The sequence below is a fragment of the Arachis hypogaea genome, chromosome 4 (genome assembly GCF_003086295.3).
Source record: "Arachis hypogaea cultivar Tifrunner chromosome 4, arahy.Tifrunner.gnm2.J5K5, whole genome shotgun sequence".
Taxonomy (NCBI): domain Eukaryota; kingdom Viridiplantae; phylum Streptophyta; class Magnoliopsida; order Fabales; family Fabaceae; genus Arachis; species Arachis hypogaea.
In genome coordinates this window covers 5,192,352-5,215,557 of record NC_092039.1, presented here as the reverse complement: position 1 = coordinate 5,215,557, position 23,206 = coordinate 5,192,352, and the positions used below count along the sequence as shown (strand labels likewise).

General features: G+C 30.2%; 1 protein-coding gene, 2 long non-coding RNA genes, 1 other non-coding gene and 1 pseudogene across 4 annotated transcripts; 2 read left to right on the top strand and 3 right to left on the bottom strand.

Annotated features, from left to right (window-relative positions):
• Positions 1–274: 274 nt before the first annotated feature.
• Positions 275–993, top strand: LOC112794169 (uncharacterized). The gene is made up of 2 exons (XR_003198744.3): positions 275–407; positions 504–993. It is a non-coding gene; the product is annotated as an uncharacterized lncRNA (long non-coding RNA).
• A 2,244-nt stretch (positions 994–3,237) lies between these two features.
• Positions 3,238–3,915, bottom strand: LOC112795945 (uncharacterized). Its single transcript, XR_003198996.2, has 3 exons — positions 3,842–3,915; positions 3,600–3,760; positions 3,238–3,487 (listed from the first exon to the last, which is right to left on the bottom strand). It is a non-coding gene; the product is annotated as an uncharacterized lncRNA (long non-coding RNA).
• A 356-nt stretch (positions 3,916–4,271) lies between these two features.
• On the top strand, positions 4,272–11,038 carry LOC112795943 (chitin elicitor receptor kinase 1). The gene is made up of 12 exons (XM_025838165.3): positions 4,272–4,984; positions 7,548–7,581; positions 7,708–7,712; positions 7,814–7,969; positions 8,243–8,436; positions 8,515–8,604; positions 8,684–8,777; positions 8,867–9,018; positions 9,138–9,229; positions 9,669–9,807; positions 9,917–10,015; positions 10,682–11,038. The coding sequence occupies exons 1-12, from the start codon at positions 4,330–4,332 to the stop codon at positions 10,844–10,846; spliced, it is 1,875 nt and encodes a 624-aa protein (XP_025693950.1). The 5' UTR covers positions 4,272–4,329; the 3' UTR covers positions 10,847–11,038.
• Positions 11,039–12,492: 1,454 nt separating this feature from the next.
• On the bottom strand, positions 12,493–12,612 carry LOC112798343 (5S ribosomal RNA). The gene has a single exon (XR_003199959.1). It is a non-coding gene; the product is annotated as a 5S ribosomal RNA (ribosomal RNA).
• A 9,056-nt stretch (positions 12,613–21,668) lies between these two features.
• Positions 21,669–22,209, bottom strand: LOC112794533 (uncharacterized; annotated as a pseudogene).
• Positions 22,210–23,206: the final 997 nt, after the last annotated feature.

The following is a 23,206-nucleotide window of genomic DNA, read 5'->3' as shown; positions in this document are numbered from 1 at the left end:
ATTGATATGTAATGGTATTTAAATATATTCAAACATGTTAAAAATAAAATTTTTTATTTTTAATTAAGACTTGGTTAAACATAACAAATACATGTGTCAAACAAATATTAATAATATTATGTTTAAAATGTGTTCAACACATTAACACGCCAACTCAGCAAGTTAAAAAATATATCTCTTATAATTTTTATGGTAATAAAAAAGATCCAACCTTTGGCACTTACCTATAAGAGACAAGTTTGGTTTATCAAGTTAAATTCACATCTTTGATACAGCTATATATATCTCTTCATCACTCCATGTATAATCAATCTATATCTTAATAACTGTGAAGCCGGGAACAATGAAGAAGCAAACTCTGCCAAGATTTATCATTGTTTTGCTTCTTGTTCTCTTCTTTGACTCTGGTATGTAATAGTGCATATACACTATTGTACAATTGCAATAAATAAATAAAAAATAATACACGAAGATTTCATGCATATATATGTTTGTTGGTGCAGATTATTGCGGATTATTATTAGCAACGGCAAGAGCTGATGTTCATTATTGTGAAGCAAGAGAAACCGTTGATCATTGCAGCCAACCGGAGTGCTATCATTTGTGTATTCGGAAGTATGCACATGCTGAATTGGGTTTTACCAGTGGCTTTTGTTATAATACTCATATTTGTGATTGTTTTTACTATGATTACGACCCAAATTGTAATGCCCCCAAAAACCCTTGATATTTCCCTACCTAAGTTACCTTCATAATAATGCCTTTAGTTAGTTCCTTTTGTTATTGTTTTTGTATTAATATGTCTGACCAAAGCGTAGCTCGTCGCAACGAAGATGAAAAAGGTTTCTATTATTTTAGTATTTTACTGGATGAGAAATATTTTGGCAAATAAATAAAAGTGCCTTAGAGTTTAAGTATTTGTATAAGGCACTTTGATTTTCTAAGTTAATATGAAAAATGTACTAGAATAATAAAATAATTCAAATTGAAATTTATCCCTGGTAGAAAAGTAAATGATGAGTTATATATCTATTAAATTATGAATGATACCGACGATTATCCTATTTAAAAATGGAAAATTAATTTGAGAAATTATTTTATTTGATTTTCGCTTCAATAATAATTGTAATAATGCACGGTAGGCAAATGACTAATGGATCGTGGATTTAAACTTTATTTAAGGGTTTGCCGTTGACTAATAAATTGCTGCATGTACAATACAAGATTCGAACTCCTAACACTTGTTTAAGCAGATAAGTGAGCTAACTATTTAACCAACTCAAATAGATTAAATTATGTGAGTTATAGGTATATGATAATATATCATTTTGTTGGAGCTGGTGAAATACTGAAATGCATGTATTTCGTTGGGGCAAAATGTATACAAGTCCATGAAATTTTAAACAGAAAAGAACGTTTAGAAGAGCATTCTAACAATATAAAATGTAGCATCGTAGGTGAAAGATGATCCGTTTCGCCCCAGCTAACAAATTGTCACCTTGCATATATTTGTATCATACTATTGTTAACCACCCTTTTGCAATACACGGTTAGTTGAGTCATTTAAAAAATAGTTAGCGGCATCTCTATTCTATATAATTAAGGCTGGAAGTAAGTTAAATTACACCAAACTCAAGTTCGGTTCACTAAAATTTAATTTAACTCACAGCTTGACTTGTTAACAATGAGTCTATTATTTCACAAGTTCAAACTCGGCTCATCAACAAAAGTTTATGAGCCGACTTTTCTTTCGAATAATGCTCTTCCTTTTCATATGCATTCGTAAGATCATCTTCCAAATTCAGAATATTCCTCTTATCCGCTGTTTCTCCTTTCTCCTTCTCTTGTTCCAGCTTGTTTTCAATTTCCTCAATAATTATCTTTGAATTATTGTTGTTGTTGCTCCATGTAAATTTACTCCCAATATACTACTAAATAACATTGCTTATCATCCATTCATATTCATCCTTGTCATGTGTTCAAAATAGATTGCGTGCCATGCCAAAGATCATTTGATTTGATTTGCTACAATCATTATTATGCCTTCTGTTAATTACTACATCATTCACCTTTGGACCCCAAGAAGTGCATGGAAGAAACAATGCATTCCCTCTTAAAAATGTTAAATGTATAATCTTTGAGATCGTGGCGGCACACACGTGACCCTCGTGGATTAACTCGCCTAACCTAAGAAAATGGTTTTTTTTGTTTTTTGAGTTAACCTAACCAAAATGGTATCATCGGAATGAATTTGTTCAAGGTTTAACAATGCATTCCCTCTTTATTTTTTGGGGGGATAACATAAGGGGCCTAAGACCCAAAGAAGAATGATATTTTTTGGACTGGGAAAGACATTGTTTAACAAGTGATGTCTCACGTCCAAAGAAAACAAGTGATGTCTACTGCACTTCTTTTTGTATAAACGCGTTTTTGGGGGGATCCTGGGTCTGGACACTTGAATTTACGTCAATTTATTTAATTTGAAACGAAAAACCTCAATCGATACTGAGCGTAGAAGCCCAATAGACATTGCAGTAAGACCAAAGTCAAAAATAAAAATAAAAATAGCTAGTTTGCAACTATGCATACAGATAAAAGAATTCTTTGTTTTGTTTGTTTGTGACTTTGTGTTGGGTTTTTGTTTTGTTTGTATTTTTGGTATCTTTGGGCCTATGACGCTCATTCGTATATCAGCAATGGGGGAATTCATGCCTCAAGTGATCTCCATCACTATGTTGAGGTAATGCCTTCTGCTGATCTGCTTAATCTCCATTCAAGACTAAATTTTCACACTGTTCTCTAAAATTTACGATTTTTATTATTTTAATTTATTAGATTCAAAATTTATTATATTGGTCTTTGAGATCTAATTTTAGGCACTATATTGATTCTTGGATTCTTTTTAGCGTTAAGTCAATGAACGAAATACTGAGCTATCAAATAGTATCTTTTGATTTTAGCTCTTAAATAAGATAAAAACGAAGTTATTTTTGAAGAATAAAGCGAGATATAATAATTTGTATATCATATAAACTCTTCTTCCTCTTTTTGTTTTTACCTTGTTTAAGTGGCAAAACAAAATGATGCTCTTTAGCCATGTGTCTAGCATGACAAGTCGGAGCCAATTCATTATTTAATTTGCTGATTCAATACTAAAAAGGGTCCAAGGACCAATATAGTGGCCACAACTAAATCTCGAGAATCAGTATAGATAATTTTAAATTTGATGGACTAAAATAATAAAAATTGTTAATTTAAAGGACTACTTTAAAGATTTAGTCCTCCATTCAAGTTTGATGTGAGATACACATTTTTCACACAACTATCTTGTGCTTTTCTGGTAAAGAAAGCAGAAACAAATGCATTTACTGCAATTATATATCTTAACCCTTTTGCTCTTATATGCAGCAACAGAGTGACAAGAAACAATGAAGCTTGCACATCGTTGTTGGGACTATTCACTTCTCAGTTTCAACAGGAGTGGTTTCTGCAATAAAGGCAGGAACAATCAGTTGCATTTATATATATGGTAATTTGAATAAATTTTAGCATTATCATCAACATTCTGAATACAATGAAAACGTTATTGAATTACAAACCTTAAAAGCTAGGCGCTTCAAGTTGTTCCATTCAAAATCATTTTTGCAGTACCTATAATAATTCAAGTAGCTCGGTAGACGTGGTTAACTAAGTTCTTATGTCTTGATGATTCTCTCATCATACTGGCACAGAGAATTTGTCCCCATCTTTCAACGAGTGTCTGCTCAAGGAAATCATCAACATTATTACAAAATTGAACACATGAGAGCATGTAATAAAATCTGTTGAGTATGATATATACCATTACAAAATTTACACACAGATAAAACTTGAGAAATTTTTATCCACTTGAAGTATACTGTATAAGGTTCTAACTGATTTAAGTGTGAAATTCGCTACCATCTCCATTTTCTTTATAATACCTAGTTTGATAGCGTTTTAGAAAGCGACATTTTTCTCCTTTTATTTATTCACATTGTACTAACCTTTTGTAACTATTAAACATTTGAAAATCGCCCATTTGGAGTTACGCTTGCTTCCCTTTCCAGATGAAGCTTAAGTAGTCATATTCTCCACGCAAACATCCAATTTTAAATTAAACATGACAATGCTTCAAAACAATTTAAATAAACACAAATACTAAAATATTAGCAATTTTTTGCTAATATTAACAATATATTAAATTTTATATATTCTAGTAATTTTTACATAACACATATAAATTAGTTATATTTATATTCGTCCAAGGTCCAACTTCTCAACGATTTTTCCATTCCCATAAGCACAAAAATGAGCAGAAAGCCAAACGCAAGAAAACAGCAGCATGTTCCATTGATTGATCTCCATATTCTCTGTTATCTTCTCTTGTTCCCTGCCACAACCACAAAATCCGAAGCTAAATGCAGTTCTGGGTGCAACCTTGCACTAGCTTCCTACTACCTATGGCCAGGAACAAACCTCACTTACATCACCACCATCTTCGGAAAACCACAGTCAGAGATTCTGAAATACAACCCTGAAATAAAAAACCCAGATTCCATTGATAAGCAAGAAAGGATCAACGTTCCCTTCTCATGTGACTGCTTGAACGGTGATTTCTTAGGTCACACTTTTTCATACGAAACACATCGCGGTGACACGTACAATAACATTGCTCATGTTGCTTTCTCAAACCTCACAACTGAGGAGTGGCTGAGTAGGGTTAATAGCTATCCAGCTTTAAACATTCCTGATGGTGTTCAGATCAATGTCACTGTAAATTGTTCCTGCGGAGATATACATGTGTCTAAAGATTATGGATTGTTTGCCACGTATCCCCTTAGGATCGGCCAGGATTTGAAGACGGTGGCGGCCGAATCCGCCGTGCCGGCCGAGTTGCTGCAGAGGTACAATCAGGGCTCTGATTTTGGTGCCGGGAATGGGATTGTTTTTGTGCCGGCCAAAGGTACGTGTAACTGTATTTTATGCATTTTTCTTATGCAACTGGTCATATATAAAATAGAGAAAAATAAATTAAGTAGTAAAACATAAAATCATAGTAATATTTAAATTATAATAAAATCATCAGATCTAATATACATTTTATAAAATCGATTAACTCACTTAAAATAATAATATAAAAAATTTTAAAAATTGAATTAAATTTTTAACTTTTATAATTTTAAATTTAAAAACATTTGAACTTTTAGTGATAACACATAAAAATAACAAATTAAGATGAAAAGACATGTTATCATGTTATGTTAACTAATATAGTTAAATATGTTAAATTATTTAACTGCTTTTAATAATTATTTTATATAAAAATATCTTCAGACAAATAGTTGCACTTTAATAAATAAATAAATAAATAAATAGAAAATTGGTTCCAATTTTGGCCTTTCAACTGTATGTGAAGTTGTATTTTTTGTGCGCTTAATTATTATTAGGTATAGCTCTAGTTTGGCTTTGGCCAGATTCACAAAAAAGTTTTGGGAGCGAATAAAATATTTATAAAATATGTATAATGAGCTATTGAATTAAAAGATGAACATCATCTATATTTTATATTATCTAAAATAATAATTCGAATATTAGGATAATAAACATTTGATGTTATAAAATCACTTATCCTAAAAATTTAAATTAATTTTACACTAAAAATCAAATTCTTACCTTTTGGATATATCATGATACCATACTTCCTCTTCACAAAATTCTCTTTTAATTTCAAGGCAGATCATGTATGGTGTGGAAATTATTTTTTGGTTTATATATTTGAGAAACCGTTTGCTTGAAATTGAATGGTGTTTTAAGTTTGTACATGAGTTTCAAACATCTTTAGTGAAGGTTGAGACTTCCTCGCCGAGACGGTGGTTTCTCGCCTTTGGTGAGGGTTACGACTTCCTCTTCTTTCGTGAGGTCCAAACAGAATGTCTACGTGCATTTTTTTTTTAATTAAAAACGTATATTTAATTATTTCAACGAATAAGAGGCATATATTCTCCTTTTGATTCAGTATATTCGGCCGTTTTGGAAAACAATAATTTCGACCATAATTGTTAAAATTGGACGAGATGGATCAGTTCAACTGAAAAAATTCGACTGAAAATGGGTGAATCCAATTTTAAATTAGTCCGGTCTAACATTCTAACTATTTAAGGAAGAAAAGAGATTAAAATCAGTCAACATTAACAAAAAAGCCTCCTCCATAATTCTTTTTGTGCCACGGGATCAAATTGGTTTTCATTATATTTGTTTTTTCTAAGTACATAACATATTTAAATTAAATTATATTTTTAAATTTTATATTTATTAATTATAATTAAACAATTCAATTAATGACTCACTAATTAAATTAGTAAATTAATAGTTTAATCGATTCGATTACGGATTTGTTGTTGACAATTATGATCTCCACAACTATCAACTTACAGAAATAAAAAATACATTTTAATTTTATTTTATTAACGGCAATCATTAGTCTAGCAATGAAACGAAATAATGGAATGAAAAAAATCTTGCTGGTGTATTATTTTTATGATCCCTTCTGATAATAGGTTTGGAGACCGAGAGTTGTTAAAATAATAATAATAATAATAATAATAATAATAATAATAATAATAATAATAATAATAATAATAATAATAATAATAATAATAATAGAGATCACGCTTCGTTCATATTTGTCCGCTTCTTATTTAGCCTGACGATAATTTCTTATGAAACAAAACAAATTGACATAGATCAGAATTGCAATAAAATTTGTCACTTCGTCAAGAAGATTTATTGTTTGATATTATATGTAATTTTATTATACTATTGTTGATATTCATCAGTTCAAAATGGTATAATCTCTTCATACTTATTTACAAATTGCATATTTGAGTCTTTCTATTATTTTTGGTCAAAATAAAAAAAAATCTATCAGCTCTCTTGAAAACCAAAATTTTTCACCTTTGTTGCTAAAGTTATTTATTTGGCTGTTAACTAATAATGTTTAAAAATATAGGTTAAAAATATTATTAAACTGCTTGACAAAATAAATTGTATTGATAATTAAAAATATTAATAAAAATAATAAATTCTGTTATTAATCTTAAATTCCAATACTCCAGTCTAATAAATATCATATTTATTTAGTATAGAAGAAACATGATGTCACTAACAATAATATTACCTGGACAGGCGGCTAAGCAGGTATATTTTAGTTTAATAAAGTTAGAAGATAATTTCAGTTGGCAGTATTTCCTTTTAGAACACCTAATGAGTGAGAATTAATATCAATTAAAACATGTGTAGTTTAATCATTATATAATTTCAGTTTATGTTAATAAAATTATAAATCATTCAAATAATAAACGCATATACTTGGTGTATTCATTTTTTCTTATATATAGATATGACATGCAAATCTTTTAATTGAGATCAACTTTGTCTTAAAAGAATTGTCAAGTATTCTGTGATTGATTTTCTACAGAAAAAAATTGTATGCATTAATTGCTGATCTTTTGTGCTTTTAAATGCAGATGAAAATGGAAAGTTTCCGCCACTGCCATTGGGGTAGGCTTATAGTTTGGCCAATTTAGGTTTTAACATTATTCCATTCTTTGCAATGAGTCAATTCTGTTCTAAGTTTTTCTAATAACTGCAACATTTATACCTTTTTTTTCTCTCTCTCTTTTGCAGATCAGGTGATGCTAACACTCTTTAAGTGTGGTCATAAGTAATCATGGTGAGTGATTTTGCTATGAGGTGGTAACATTGTTGTTGTTGTACCAATTTGTTTAAACAGGAATCTCTGGTGGAGCCATTGCTAGCATTATTGGAGGTGCTGTTGCTGGATTATTACTATTGGCACTTGTTCTCTATTTTGCTCTATTTAGAAGAAAGAAAGTGGTGGCTGAGGTGTCCCTTCTCCCTCATGATCAATTCACTCAACTCCAACATGGTACCCTTTCTTAGCTTGTTTTCTTTCAATGCTATAATGTTTCTCAAGCATTCATGCTTTATTTTACTTAATGATTCTGATGATACTATGGTTAATGACTAATGAGTTAGTTAATCAAGTAACATTATGATTGAATAGTATACTTATCAGAATGTATGACAGATAAGTGTGTTTTAGCCTCAACTTTTTGCCCTTGTTTGTAATAATGTAATGTAAGGTTTCTGCTTTTGGAGATGAAATTGAAATGTGAATATAAAAATAAATCTTATTTAGGTTGTGGAAGCAGGTTGAGTAAGGGATCAGAATCTTCCCCTGTGATTTCACCAAGGTTGACCGGTATTACAGTTGACAAATCAGTGGAGTTCTCATATGAACAGTTGGCCAAAGCTACTAATGGCTTTAGCATAGCTAACAAAATTGGTCAAGGTGGTTTTGGTTCTGTATACTATGCAGAGCTTAGGGATGAGGTCTGTCACATGCTGTTTAAAAATCTCTATTAAATCATAAGAATGTTTTCTAGATTGAGATGCAATTCTATTTTGCAGAAAGCTGCAATTAAGAAAATGGATATGCAAGCATCAAAAGAATTCCTTGCTGAACTCAAGGTTCTAACACACGTCCATCACTTGAACTTGGTATGAGTGAATTTTTGCTTCATCTTATTCAAATTGCATTGTGAAGGATTCATAATTTTAATGTATGTTACTTATGCAGGTGCGTTTAATAGGATACTGTGTTGAAGGCTCCTTATTTTTGGTTTATGAATACATTGAGAATGGCAATCTAAGTCAACATTTGCGTGGCTCGGGTAAAATTAATAAACAAGAACAATTCATTCATGATCTCATAGTTTTGGTTTCAGTTTGGAGATTGTTAATTAATATAGTTGCTATATAGGGAGGGATTCATTATCATGGCCTATTAGAGTTCAAATTGCACTGGATTCAGCAAGAGGACTGGAATACATTCATGAGCATACAGTTCCTGTCTATATCCATAGAGATATTAAGTCAGCAAACATTTTGATAGACAAAAACTTTCGCGGAAAGGTTTGTGTTGCATCGAGCGCTTATCACTGTTATTTTGCAATAGATTTGATCCAGAATCTGTTGAATTTGGATATGCATTTCCAGAAAGTTGAATGCTGAGTTTACTACCTTTATCACAGGTTGCAGATTTTGGTTTAACAAGATTGACTGAATATGGTAGCTCTTCATTACAGACACGTCTTGTTGGTACATTTGGCTATATGCCTCCAGAGTATGATTCTTACTTACCATTTAACTCCTTACCTATAGATGTTCCTGCAATGTTTCTTTCAATATGTTTTTATCTTTTGATAAGTAAATTTAATTTTGATATACTGTCACTATAACACAGTTTTACATATGCATTTAATTATATAAGGTTACCTTAGCAAAAAATAACTATTTTTTATATTAACTGTGTAAATAGTTAGCAAAAATATTTACTCTATTAGTACATCAAAATTAAATTCTTAGCAAATAGACCATTAAGACAAAAGTTTATTGATGTTATCCATATATTTCTCAATATATACTATACATTATAATATTAGCAGCTGCTTGATTATGGTGTTTGATTCTTTGGAGTTTCAAAATGTGTGTTAATAGTACAAAACTTTTCTTATAACTATATATATATATATATATTGACCAAGTGCATACTTTTTATGTAGATATGCACAGTATGGTGAAGTTTCCCCCAAAATAGATGTATATGCTTTTGGTGTTGTTCTCTATGAACTCATATCCGGAAAGGAAGCTATTATCAAGACAAATGAGATTGTGACCGAATCAAAAGGGCTAGTTGCCTTGGTTTGTTTTTTCCTTTTCTTTTTTTTTTTTGTTGGTCTAATCACTATTTATAACTCATCACACATTCCAATCAATATATTTTCACTTTCTTTGTGGGAAAAAATTGCAGTTTGAAGAGGTTCTTAGTCAAACAGATCCAAAAGAAGATCTTTCAAAATATGTTGACCCTAGACTTGGTGACAACTACCCTGTTGACTCTGTATTTAAGGTGATTATTACTTGAACAGTTGAACTTGTTAAGAAATTACACTCAACGTTTTAATATTGGAGGATATTATATTCGATATTAAATTAAAGACATATTAATTTTTATTGAGGTTTAAATGATTACCTGACATATAATATTTTTATATTTTTATAAAACATGATCCTAATCTAGTGACTATTTATGTAAAATTATTTTTACTTATGATCTCTATACGAATACGAAGATAACTCAAATATAATAATTTAACAGTTTTACACTTTTACTTATGATCTTCACATAAAAACAACTTAATTAATGTAATTTTGTATGAGTGGTTACTTTCTATTATATATAATTGATTCCGTACCAAAAAAATAATTTTAATAAAAGTCAGTGCAATAAAATACAGAATTTTAATTAAAATATCGATAATATTAAAAAAATAAAAAATAATCAGTCTAAATAATCTAAATTTATCTTATTTAATATTTATTTATTATAAGATACATTAAATAAAATTAAAAATAATAAATTTTGACCATTTTTAACTAATATTTTTTTGTTACTAAATATTTTTATTAGAACACTAGTGGACATCAAATGGTAAGTTGAGATAGGATAAGAACAAACAACAAACTGAAAATTCATTCTGCTTTTTTTTGTTGACTTTGACTTTGACTTTTGTAGATGTGTCAACTTGCTAGAGCATGCACACATGAAAATCCTCAACTAAGGCCAAGCATGAGATCAATTGTGGTAGCATTAATGACACTTTCGTCAGCAACTGAGGATTGGGATGTTGGCTCTTTCTATGAAAACCAAGCTTTGGTGTATCTAATGGCTGGAAGGTAGCCTTAGCTTAGTGGAGTTACTCATAGTCATATATTTACATATACATGTTTTTCTTTGCTCTCAAGCAATATAGAACTCCCAATTTTCTCAACACGAACAATCTAGTATTATTCATGACATGATTCTAATCTCTACTTTGAATCTGTAAATAAAAACAAGATTATATATATAAATATATCTTTAGATTTTATATATCTTTTATTTGTCTTCAAAGATGCCCAGCAATGAGGATCTTATAATGTTCAATTCCTATTATTCTATATTTAATGTTTTAGGTGTTGTATACTTGTATATATTCACTTTATTATACTTTTAGATTGCCTAGGACACAAGATCTATTATGTTTAACAATTATTTTAAAAAAATTAGAACTCAGACATAAAAGAAAATTAAGTTACCAGGTACTAAAAAAAATCCTTTGAATTGTCATTGAATACAAAATAATCTCCTTAGGAGTATTAAAATAGATTATTTATTAAGCTTAACAAATTTTTAAATATGTTTGTTTTTTTTGTGTTAATTAAAGTAGAAACAACGTCTTTTTATAATTATGAACATGTAACATAGTTTGCACACATATTTAATTGTGCTAAGTTTAATCTCAAAAACAACAATAGTACAATTAAAACTTCAGGAATGCACAGTCTTGAATCTCAACTATCATTATATAATCAATTCAACTAGGTATCTTAAAAATGGTATAATATTTAGCATTTTATTACAATAATTTACAAAAAATTAAAATAAACACATTTAAAAATTATGAATAGATTTATTATCTTTTAAAATTAAATACACATTCAAAATACAAACTAAATAAAACTGAAATTTTAAATTTCTGTTTCAGATTTAATATATTTAATTATTAATATATTATAATTTAAATATATATCTAAAATTAAAATTATTCAAAATTTTAAATTTTAAATTTAAAATTATAAAATAAATTTTAAACCATCTAATTATTAACTAAACCCGTACAAAACACTCAAAGAAGTCATCTTCGGTGCACATGGAAAACCTCAGAGGCGCACATCGAGAAGTCATCCTCCGCCGTCGTTCATCCGCGCCACCTTCTTCTTCCACGCTCATCCTCGACGCTGCCTTCCTCCTTCTCAGTGCTCATTCACAACGCCACATTTCCCTTCGCTAACACTCATCTTCGTCGCCGCCTTTCTCCTCGTCATCGCCGTTCATCCGCATCAACGTCGCCACGCCGAAAACTTACCTAAGGTTTGGATGGGTTTCTGATACCATTATTTTTGTATTATTCTGTATAAATTTTTTATTTTTTTGAAATAAAAAATTGAATAAGATGGCCTGAAGAGATTTTCATATATATTGCAATGTTAAATTATTTTTTCATGTGCAATTTCTGTATTTTGGAAGTGTTTTAAAAATATTTTCTGTATAACTTTATAATTTTAGATGTGTTACAATTGTTTTTTAATGTTTAAATTTAAATTTTAGATTTATGATTTTAGATGTGTTTCAAAAATATTTTTGGTATAACTTCATAAATTTAGATGTCATGGAGGGTTCGGCTATATTTTTACGTTGGTTGCCGAAGACCTAACACAACCCTCCTCCTTTATCCGGGCTTGGGACCGGCTATGTACCGCAAGTGTAACATAGGCGGAGTTAAAGAGGTGCAACACGAGGACTTCCCAAGAGGTCACCCATCCTAGTACTACTCTCGCCCAAGCACGCTTAACTGCGGAGTTCTGATGGGATCCGGTGCATTAGTGCTGGTATGACATGAATCAAAGACATTATTGCGCTAAAGCTAGGTCGTTACCCGGAAGTAACGCGCCGTATGGCTCGAGTACGGTGTCAAAGCAAGAGCCGCTGCATCGGTGCCCGGATGTAGTGTTAAATGAGCAAGGGTTCTCGCGTTTTCGTGAACGGACGAGGGTAAATAAGCTAGTTCACAAAGGAAAAGGTAAAGGTCGAAGCGACAAAAGGTTGAGATTTGGGACATGGAACATAGGCACTCTAACAGGAAAGTCCATGGAGGTGGTGGATACCATGACAAGGAGGAAGATTAACATTATGTGCCTACAAGAAACGAAATGGGTTGGTGCAAAGGCTAGGGAGTTGGATTCTTCTGGTTTCAAACTTTGGTATACAGGAAAGGTGAAGAATAGGAATGGAGTTGGAATAATTGTGGATAAGCAGTGGAAGAAGGACGTAGTTGATGTCAAGAGGGTGGGAGATCGGATCATCTCTATCAAACGTGTGGTGGAGGGAGGTGCTTTTCATGTGATTAGCGCCTATGCACCGCAAGTGGGTTCGGACGAACAACACAAGATAAGGTTTTGGGAGGATCTAGAGAGTTTAGTTCAAGGCATATCTTTAGGAGATAAGATTTTCTTAGGAGGAGATTTAAATGGCCATGTTGGGAGAGAAGTGACTGGATATGGGAGTATTCACGGAGGTCATGGTTTCGGGGTGATCAATGCCGAGGGTAAAACTATTTTGGACTTTTCCTCAACTTTTGATCTTCTCATCGCAAATACATGTTTTAAAAAGAGAGACGAACATCTTATAACCTATAAGAGTGGCATGACAAGCTCTCAAATCGACTTCTTCTTGTTGAGGAGAGTCGACCGGAAATTTTGCATTAACTGTAAAATTATCCCGGGAGAGAGTTTGACAACACAACATAGGGTGCTCGTCATGGATTTTCGCGTTGAGCAAAAGTTGAGGAAAAGACATCATACGAAGAACCCAAGGACGAGGTGGTGGCGGATGAAAGGTGAGGAACAAAGAAGCTTCCTAAGACGGGTAGGAGAAGAGGCAAGGTGGGATGGGAATGGAAGCGCGGAAGAGATGTGGAGGGAGATGGCAGAAGTTATTAGAAGAACAGCAAAAGAAAGTTTTGGTGAATCTAAAGGAATAGGACCAAGAGACAAGGAGTCCTGGTGGTGGAATGCGAGTATACAAGAAAAGATAAAGATAAAAAAAGAATGCTTTAAAGAGTGGTCTTTATGCCGCAATGCAGATAACTGGGAAAAATATAAGGCGGCTAAGAAAGAGACAAAAGTGGCTGTAAGTGAAGCAAGAACAAGAGCATATGAGGGTCTCTACCAGTCTTTGGACACGAAAGAAGGAGAAAAAGGTATATATAGAATTGCAAAGAGCCGGGAAAGAAGAACGAGAGATTTGGATCAGGTTAAGTGCATAAAGGATAAGGATGGAGAGGTGTTGGCTCAAGAGGAGAAGATTAATGAAAGGTGGAAGAGCTACTTCTACGAGTTATTTAATGAGGGACAGAAGACTCTTCCGAGCCTTGGTCGATTATGCACAAGGGAAGAAGATCAAAACTTTGACTACTATCGAAGGATTCGAGACTTCGAGGTAAAAGAGGCTCTAAAGCAGATGAAAAATGGCAGGGCAGTAGGACCTGATAATATCCCGATTGAGGTTTGGAAGGGTCTTGGAGGAAAAGGCATCAACTGGTTAACCAAGCTTTTTAATGAGATTTTAAGGTCAAAGAAGATGCCTGATGAGTGGAGAAAGAGCACCTTGGTACCTATCTACAAGAATAAGGGGGATATACAAAGTTGCGGAAATTATAGAGGGATTAAGCTTATGAGTCATACTATGAAGTTATGGGAAAGGGTGATAGAACGGAGGTTGAGAAAAGAGACACAAGTAACAGAGAACCAATTTGGATTTATGCCAGGCAGATCTACCACTGAAGCGATATACCTATTAAGAAGGATGATGGAGAGGTATCGTAGTAATAAAAGGGATCTACACATGGTGTTTATTGATTTGGAAAAAGCGTATGATAGGGTACCAAGGGAGGTCTTATGGAAGGTTTTAGAAAAGAGGAGAGTAAGGATCGCATATATTCGGGCAATTAAAGACATGTATGATGGGGCCACAACTAGTGTGAAGACTCAAGGTGGTGTGACAGAGGAATTCCCTATTGGTATAGGATTACACCAGGGATCATCCTTAAGTCCATACCTTTTCACATTAGTCTTGGAAGTACTCACAGAGCACATCCAAGAGCCTGTGTCATGGTGCATGCTTTTTGCCGATGATATCGTCCTTATGGGAGAGTCAAGGGAAGACCTAAATAAGAAGTTGGAGTTATGGAGAGAAGCTCTAGAAGTGTATGGTCTGTGCATAAGCCGTAGCAAGACGGAATATATGGAATGTAAGTTCAGTTTGAGAAGGGAAAACTCCAATATAGAGGTGAAAATTGGAGAGAACACCTTACGAAAAGTTAAAAGTTTTAAGTATCTTGGGTGCATCATACAGGATAATGGAGAGATTGAACATGATGTAAATCATAGGATCCAAGCAGGTTGGTCAAAATGGCGGAGTGCATCTGGTTTTATATGCGACAAAAAAGTGCCTTTAAAACTTAAAGGTAAATTCTATCGCACCGCTATAAGACCGGCTATGCTGTATGGTACGGAGTGTTGGGCGGCTAAAGGAGAGCACGAACATAAGCTGAGTGTGGCAGAGATGAAGATGTTGAGATGGATGAGTGGTCACACGCGATTGGATAAAATAAGGAATGAAGATATAAGGGAGAGAGTTGGAGTAGCACCCATTGTGGAAAAGATGGTTGAATCGCGTCTCAGGTGGTTTGGACATGTGAGAAGAAGACCGATAGAACATCCAGTCAGGAGGGTGGATGAGATGGAAGATGGACAAAGGGCGAAAGGCAGAGGAAGACCTAAGAAGACCATCCATGAGGTGGTCAAACGAGATCTACATGTAAACGGTCTCTCTGTAGACATGATACATGACAGAGCACAATGGCGTCGTTTGATTCATGTAGCCGACCCCACTTAGTGGGATAAGGCTTTGTTGTTGTTGTTGTTGTTGTTGTTGTTCATAAATTTAGATGTGTTACAATTATTTTTTAATGTTTAAATTTAAATTTTAGATTTATGATTTTGGATGTGTTCTAAAAATATTTTCTGTATAACTTAAAATTTTAGATGTGTTACAATTAAAATAAAACTACAATTGAAAATATTTTAATTTGTGTATATAATTATATTCGACCATTTATCACTAGAAACTGGGGCGGAGCTTAGTTAAACATTCAAAACATGTTGGATTTGGACTGAATTTAGTGTATTCGCATTTCGTAACTCTCTATTCAATAAGCAACACTCCCTCTACCTTTGAGTTCAAATATAAAAAATTATGTATTTTTTATTTATGTAATTTAATATTATTTTGTATTTTACTGTTTATTTAATTTAATTTTTTATATGATAAAAAATATTAGAATATTCAATAAGTATTGATATTATTGTATTTGTATAAATTGATAAAAAAATTTAATAAATATTATAAATTTTAATATTTGTCCTTCTAACTTCTTTTTTACATATTTTATAGGATATATATTTAAATTTTTATATAAAATAATAATGAAAAATCAAAGAATTGATGCATTTTTTAAGAGGAAGGCTAATATTCAAGAAGGAGAACATATAACTTTTACAATATCAACACCTATAGATAGTTCTTCTACTTTAATGAATCACAAAAAAAAATGAGATACAACATTCAAAAGTTCAAATAATTGTATCTGATGAGTTTGACCTTAATTCTTTGGAACGAGGTCCTGGAAAACGACTTCAAATTTGGGAATTTCATCCAAATCAGAGAGATGAGATTAGACGAGTTTATCTTAAATGGAGTTCATATGAAAAGCATCTTAACAATTATCTTTTATCTGGCCCTTCCAAAATTTTGTTTCAAACTTCACTACTGACTAGAAAGTCGTAAAACAGATCCTGCAGTTTATCAAAGGTACAATAAGTAAGGGATTAATTTTTTTCTAAAAATGCACTGACTTTGAATTCTTTGACTTTGAATTTTTTTTTTTGCAGATACAAATTGGAATATTGTAGCAGAATAGAAGAAAGAAGAAAACCGAGTTACAGATAGAAGAAACGTAGAAAAAGAAAATAATAACTAATTATAAAGTGGGTAGGAAGTTAGAAAGTTTTTAGTTTTTTAAATTTAAATTAATTTTAATTATAAACGTGTATCCTATAAAATAGGAATATATTTTAATTAAAAAATAATTAAATAATATTAAAGACCGACTAAAGACTGAATTTTGTTATACAAGTAGCATTTTCTTTATACAATTTAGTCACTTATATAGGAATTTTAGCTTAAACTATTTTTAAAGGATTAACTATGTTTAAAATTAAATTTTAAACTATTTGTAAAAGAAACAAATTTTAAAAATTTAAGTTATCTAATAGGATGTTGAAAAACTATACCATTTAAGTTTGGCTAAAAGATTTTTTTAAAAAAAGCAAAGAGAATTTTTAATTTTATTAAAAAAATATAAAATCCAAAATTCAGAATTAAAAAGAAAGATATTGGGTTGATAGACGGAATACAGGATACCGTAATGAAATGTGTTTTTAGTTAAGGGTCGCCTTATTATTCGGAGAAATGGACAAGGACCGGGTTGGTACTTGTACTGTGCTTATATCAAGACTTTGTAGTTTGTAGAGAAAAAGAAAGAGAAGGAGGACAAAAAATGTGATGCTGCCATCAACCAAGGCTAATAACCAGTAGAGCAAATATAATGACTTATTAAAATTTAGGGATAATTGTGATACTTCATAGTTTATTATGAGTTTATGTGTCTATGTTTAAATTAGTTAGGAATTTAAATGATTTTTAAAATTTTTTTAAGGGTTTAATTTTCCTATCTTACTGTATTAATGAGACGGCAAAGAATATTTTGTCCCTTGAAATGGTTCTTTAACACGTCATCAGGTAACGTAATACATAGACAAAATTTGTTTTATAGACAGAGACATTAATGAAAAGGATAAAAGATCGGACATAGTTATCATTAGAGGCCACGCACAATGTTATTTTCTAGTCAGTAAAAAGGCGGAATAAAAGTTAACAAAATGATTAGAGATTGGAATGAAATTTTACTCAAAAATATATGTTTGATTGTTTGGTTTAATGTTAAAGTAGATCAAATCATAAATTGAACTATAAAGAAATAGTAAATTGAGTAACAAATCGTTTTGATGTATTTAATCTTTAACGGCATTGGATTTGATGTTCCAAAACGTTTGGATTATTAAATGGTCTTATAATAAAACATGTTTTTTAAGTTTTTCAATAACTGCTAAATAGTCTGTTTCTAATTTTAATTACAAATTAATCTCATATATTTTATTTAATTATAAAAATTATTTTTTATTTCATAAATTATTATTTTATCATTCATCTATTATGTTTATTAATAATAAAAAACAAAAACAATAACGAATTAGATTTTCCATTGATCGTAATAACTTTTTGGCAATTCCAATCGATTAAAAATTTATCTTTGATCCATTACATCCGTCGAGGATTTTGAAATTGTGTTTCTTAGAAAATTAATTGATTAAATTTCAGGTTTCCCATAACTCAATCAATTCAAAATTTATAAAAACGATATGAAAATTGAGAACGGTGCGATTCAAAATTCAATCCAATTGATTGAATGCAGAAAAAAATTTATTTACGTCACATTTCAATCGATTGAATGATCATACCATCGATTGAATTGAAATATACCATTAATCACGTACAAAATTCAATTGATTGTATTATTGTACTAATCGATTAAATTTTCATATATTATTTTAATAGCGGTCTTCAATCGATTGAATAATATAAACAATCGATGAATTATAAAATACCTACATTCTAGTCATAGTTCAATCGATTGGGTAATATGACCAATCAATTAATTTTTGCGAAAATCATATTACCTTGCAATTTTTAACCATGTGTTGTGATACATAAAATTGGGGGTTGTCTAAATGAACTTTTTTATTGAGAAAAATTTAATTTCATTAAGGTCAAGTGTTAGTGTTTATTAAAAGTATGAATTGCATGAAACTTGAACAATTTCCAATACTTGAGGAATTCAAAAGCTATACCATTCGCTTTCAAGAAAAAGACTCTACCGTGGTGAGAGAAATGGCTGCTCTGCACATTACCAGAGGAATCACACGAAATTGAGAGTTCCTGAATTGGATTGAAGTGTGATAACAGACTTCTCAGCCATAGTACATTTGCTTCCTGCTTGAAATCCAATCGATTGAACGATGAAAATTTAAAATTCAATCGATTATTTTATTAATCTAATCGATTGATTTATTAAGTAACACGATTTTAAAATTTTCGACGGATGTAATGGATCAAAGATAAAATTTTAATCAATTGAGATGGTCAAAAAGTTATTACGATCAATGGAAGATCTAATTTGTTATTATTTTTATTTTTTATTATTAATAAACATAATAAATAAATGATAAAATAATAATTTATAAAATAAAAAATAATTTTTATAATTAAATAAAATATATGAGATTAATTTGTAATTAAAATTAAAAACGGATTATTTAATAGTTATTAAAAATTTAAAAAATATATTTTATTATAGAACCATCTAATAGTCCAAACGTTTTAGGACCATTAAATCTTTTATCATCTTTACCGATAACAGGAGGAAAAAGTTACCTTCAAGTAACTAGAAGTGTTGAACAATAAAATATAGGCTAGAAATTAATTTAGTCTGTAAATTAAAAGAATGTCATTGATTGGGAACTAAGTCCTATATACTAAAGCCCCTATGGGTGTTTTCAAGTTTGGAAAATGATACTATTCAGTACTCATACATATTATTTATTAAAATATTCTTTGATTAAAAAAAGTTTCCTTCACGTTACATTTTCATGTGGTATGATCTATATGATGTTAGCTTAATTAGGTCCTTAATTAGCTGGATTTGAAGTTCTGTAGCAAAAAACCATGTTCATTCACCTATTTTATTGATTAATTAGGTAGCGTTTGATAAAAAAATTAAGACTAAAAAATTAAAATTAGAAAATAGACAGAAAAAATGATTATATATTTATATGAGAAAAGCTGAACTAAATTTAATTTAAACAAAAAATAAATTTAAAATTAATTAATTAGAATGAAAATATTTTAGATATAAATTATTATTTAAATTTAAATTTTTATTTTTAAAAATTTTAATATTTTATATTTTCACTTTTTAAAAATATTAAAAAAACTAAAATTTTATATTTTAAAATTAAAATTTTAATTTTAATTTTAAACTAATAAACATAATACTAAATTTTAATCCTTTGTTTCCAGCAAAACAAAAATTATTCATACTTGAGAGAGGAGGATGTTTAATTGTTTAGTGGCCAAGGGTAGTGTTTGATTAAGAGTGGAAGGCAATAACTAATAACCCATTGTATGGACCACGGAATATTATAACATGTTCTTAACTGGCTCAATTTATACTTCTGTACTCTTAACGCAATGAAAACATTATTAAACCGCAAGTTGATCTATCATTTTGGGTTCACAGACGAGCATTTAACAGGAAAATATGATGAGAGTAAAAAAATAATTTAAAACGGCTTAACTTTTATTTTTCAAACAATCATGATAAAAAATTAAAGACTTAAATTTAATTTGATAAAACTTTTATTTTTTAAAAATAATTTATAAAAATTAATTTTTAAAAGATAACTTTTTAAAAGTTACAGTATTTATATTTGATAAATTAAATTAAAAATAATTTTTAATAAATATAAATAATAACAATTACGTTTGTTAAAATATTTTTTAAAATTAAAAAATACTGTAATAGATATAGATATAAGCATTAAATTTAAAAATCAGTTAACATATGTTATATTAGACTTTTAAATTTTGAAAAAGGGAATGCTAGGGGGACATTGATTTTATTGAACAATATGAACAACCACCAATCAAATAAAAACACACTACACTTCCAAATTAACTTTCTAAATTTTAATATTAAAATAACCATCCGTACACTAGTAAAATGAACATCCGATATATCTATTGTTTACATTATTTAATATTTTTATTGTTCACCTATACTTTTTTTTTATCTTAAATGCTTTTAAAAGTACCTGATCGTTTAAAAGCTACCGGCACAAGTACATGATCTTTTTGATTTACCAAATACAAATAAGAAGTTTGAACTTTTAAAAAATACAAGTATTTCTTCGAACAATTTTACCAAACTAAACTTTAGTAATATTTTTAAGATTAAAATCAATCATAATAATCCGTAGGTTAAAAATCAGCTAGAATATATTTAAATATTATATAAATATATAATGATTAAATTCTAAACACATATATATGAATTAGTGTATAAATGTTTATTAATGTACTTTTTTAATAATAGTAAATATTATAGATAACATCAAAATTTTAGACATTACAAATATAAATTTTATAAATTATATATAATAATAGATATTTTTTTAAAAATAACATCAAAATTTTTCCATCTGCTTATTATAATAAGAAATTGAGAAAAGGACAAATAGATTTTTGATTTTTTGTATCGTGGATATTTTCATCTTTAACCATTTGAAAATACTTTTAAATCCCTCTTTAAAAGTTGGACGGATTCGTCCATCCGTGCAAATGCCTTTGTTAGACCCAACAAAAAAGTGTGATGTGTCTCTCATTTCTAATAACCTGGCGTTACGGGTGCACATGTGGCATATAAGTGGAATGGTAGTTTTAAAAATTGGATAAATAAGTTCATCCCCTCAAAACTGCGTCGTTTCGTGTGGCATCCCTTTACATACATGGGCGGTGGGGAGTGGATTTTCTTCAGTGAAAAAAACTGGATGCTGTCCAGTGTATAATCTAACCCTTTATTGCTCTCTCTCTTATTTAATTTTGATCCCACTTAGAGAATTAAAGGTAAAAGATCACACTTTATTCTCTCAAGTATTTTTTTTCACTGGAGATGATCCATTTCCTGGGTGGTGAACTTGCATTGGCTCCTCCGAACGTTTCCATGACTTACATAGTTTTTCATGGTTAAATTGTCTTTAATTGGCCAATGTTATTGATTATCACCACCACAATGTGAGTGCGATTTTTCTTTATCACTTCATGCTCTCAACCATTAAAAGAAAAAAATAGTTCTTATGAGAGAATTTAATATTCTCTTGATAAACTAGACGAAAAGATAGAAGGTTACACCACGGACAGGAAATAAAGAGCAAAAGTCGAATTGGCAGTGTTGGGAACTTCACAACGGCCCATTGCAATTCTATGATACAATTTTTGTAAAGGATGTGGCCACACCACAATACATAGAGCACATTTTCAACAATGTTAAAAGATTCTCAGTATATTAGGGATTCTAGCCCTTCTTCTCTCCCAACAACCAAATTCTCATCATCAGAACATTCCGATGCAGAATAAGTTAGTTTTGTGGAATCATTTTTCTGCCGCACACCTTCAGCAATATAATTTGAAGCAAAGTTTCACATTCTCAATCACAATAGATAAAATAACCAAGCATAACTAATTATTTAGATTTCAATGGGATCATTAGTGGTCACTTTAAGCATCCAATCTAAAAAAAGCCAAATAAGATAGAATCACATAAGTGTCGTCGGTAAAACTTAGAAAAGTTATTTTTAGGAAGAAAAAAAAAACAAAGAAAAAATATTAACCACAATAACATCTTTCCTTAAAATTAAATCATGTTGGAGGAATAAAAAATCAAACATATATTAGAAATATATTAGAAATAAATATTATATACGCATCTTGCTAAACAATGATCATATGCAATACACCTATAATATTAATCTAATTCATGCATCTGATACACATTCTATTAGTTATAAAAGATGTTCATAATACATGTCTTCCTCTCTTCGATTTTACTATAAATAACAAAATAAACAAGTAAAAAAAAAATTTTCTAATTCATTTTTTCAAGCAAGAGGTCAGGTTCTTCCATAGTAAAATATCTTAGTACATGTATTTATTTAGTACACTACAATAGGTATCATCTATATGTGTCACTCTATCAGTTGCTAAAACACCAACATTCTCCTAATTTTTCATTTGGAAGTGATAGGTCAACATACAGTTCATCATAGGCTCACTCATTCGTTTGATTAGTAACTTCTCTAAACATCATCATTAAAAAAAAAGCTAAATACTATAATCCGCATTTATTTTTCCCTAAATACAAGATAGAATGATTCAATTATTTTTATATTTAAACACAAAAATAACAATCAAACAAGATGATGGCCTACAAATTCAATACTTGTAGTACTGTGCTTAAATAACTCCACATAATTAAATGAGAGCTTTTAGCATAATCAGAATTTAATTAAGTCTGCTTAAAATCGTTTCTTAATCTTACATACATAACAACCAAGGGAATAGAGAAATTTAATCAAATTGTATCAGAAAAATATCAAAAAAGGTAAAAAAATTTCAGACAGCAAAAATGTCTAATTACGCACA

Bases quoted from the DNA above. Each gene is read 5' to 3' on its own strand.
- LOC112795943 (XM_025838165.3), top strand. From the start codon at position 4,330: ATGAGCAGAAAGCCAAACGCAAGAAAACAGCAGCATGTTCCATTGATT. The intron at 8,605-8,683 runs GTATGAGTGAAT...TTACTTATGCAG, and splicing joins ACGTCCATCACTTGAACTTG to GTGCGTTTAATAGGATACTG. The intron at 9,808-9,916 runs GTTTGTTTTTTC...AAAAAATTGCAG, and splicing joins CAAAAGGGCTAGTTGCCTTG to TTTGAAGAGGTTCTTAGTCA.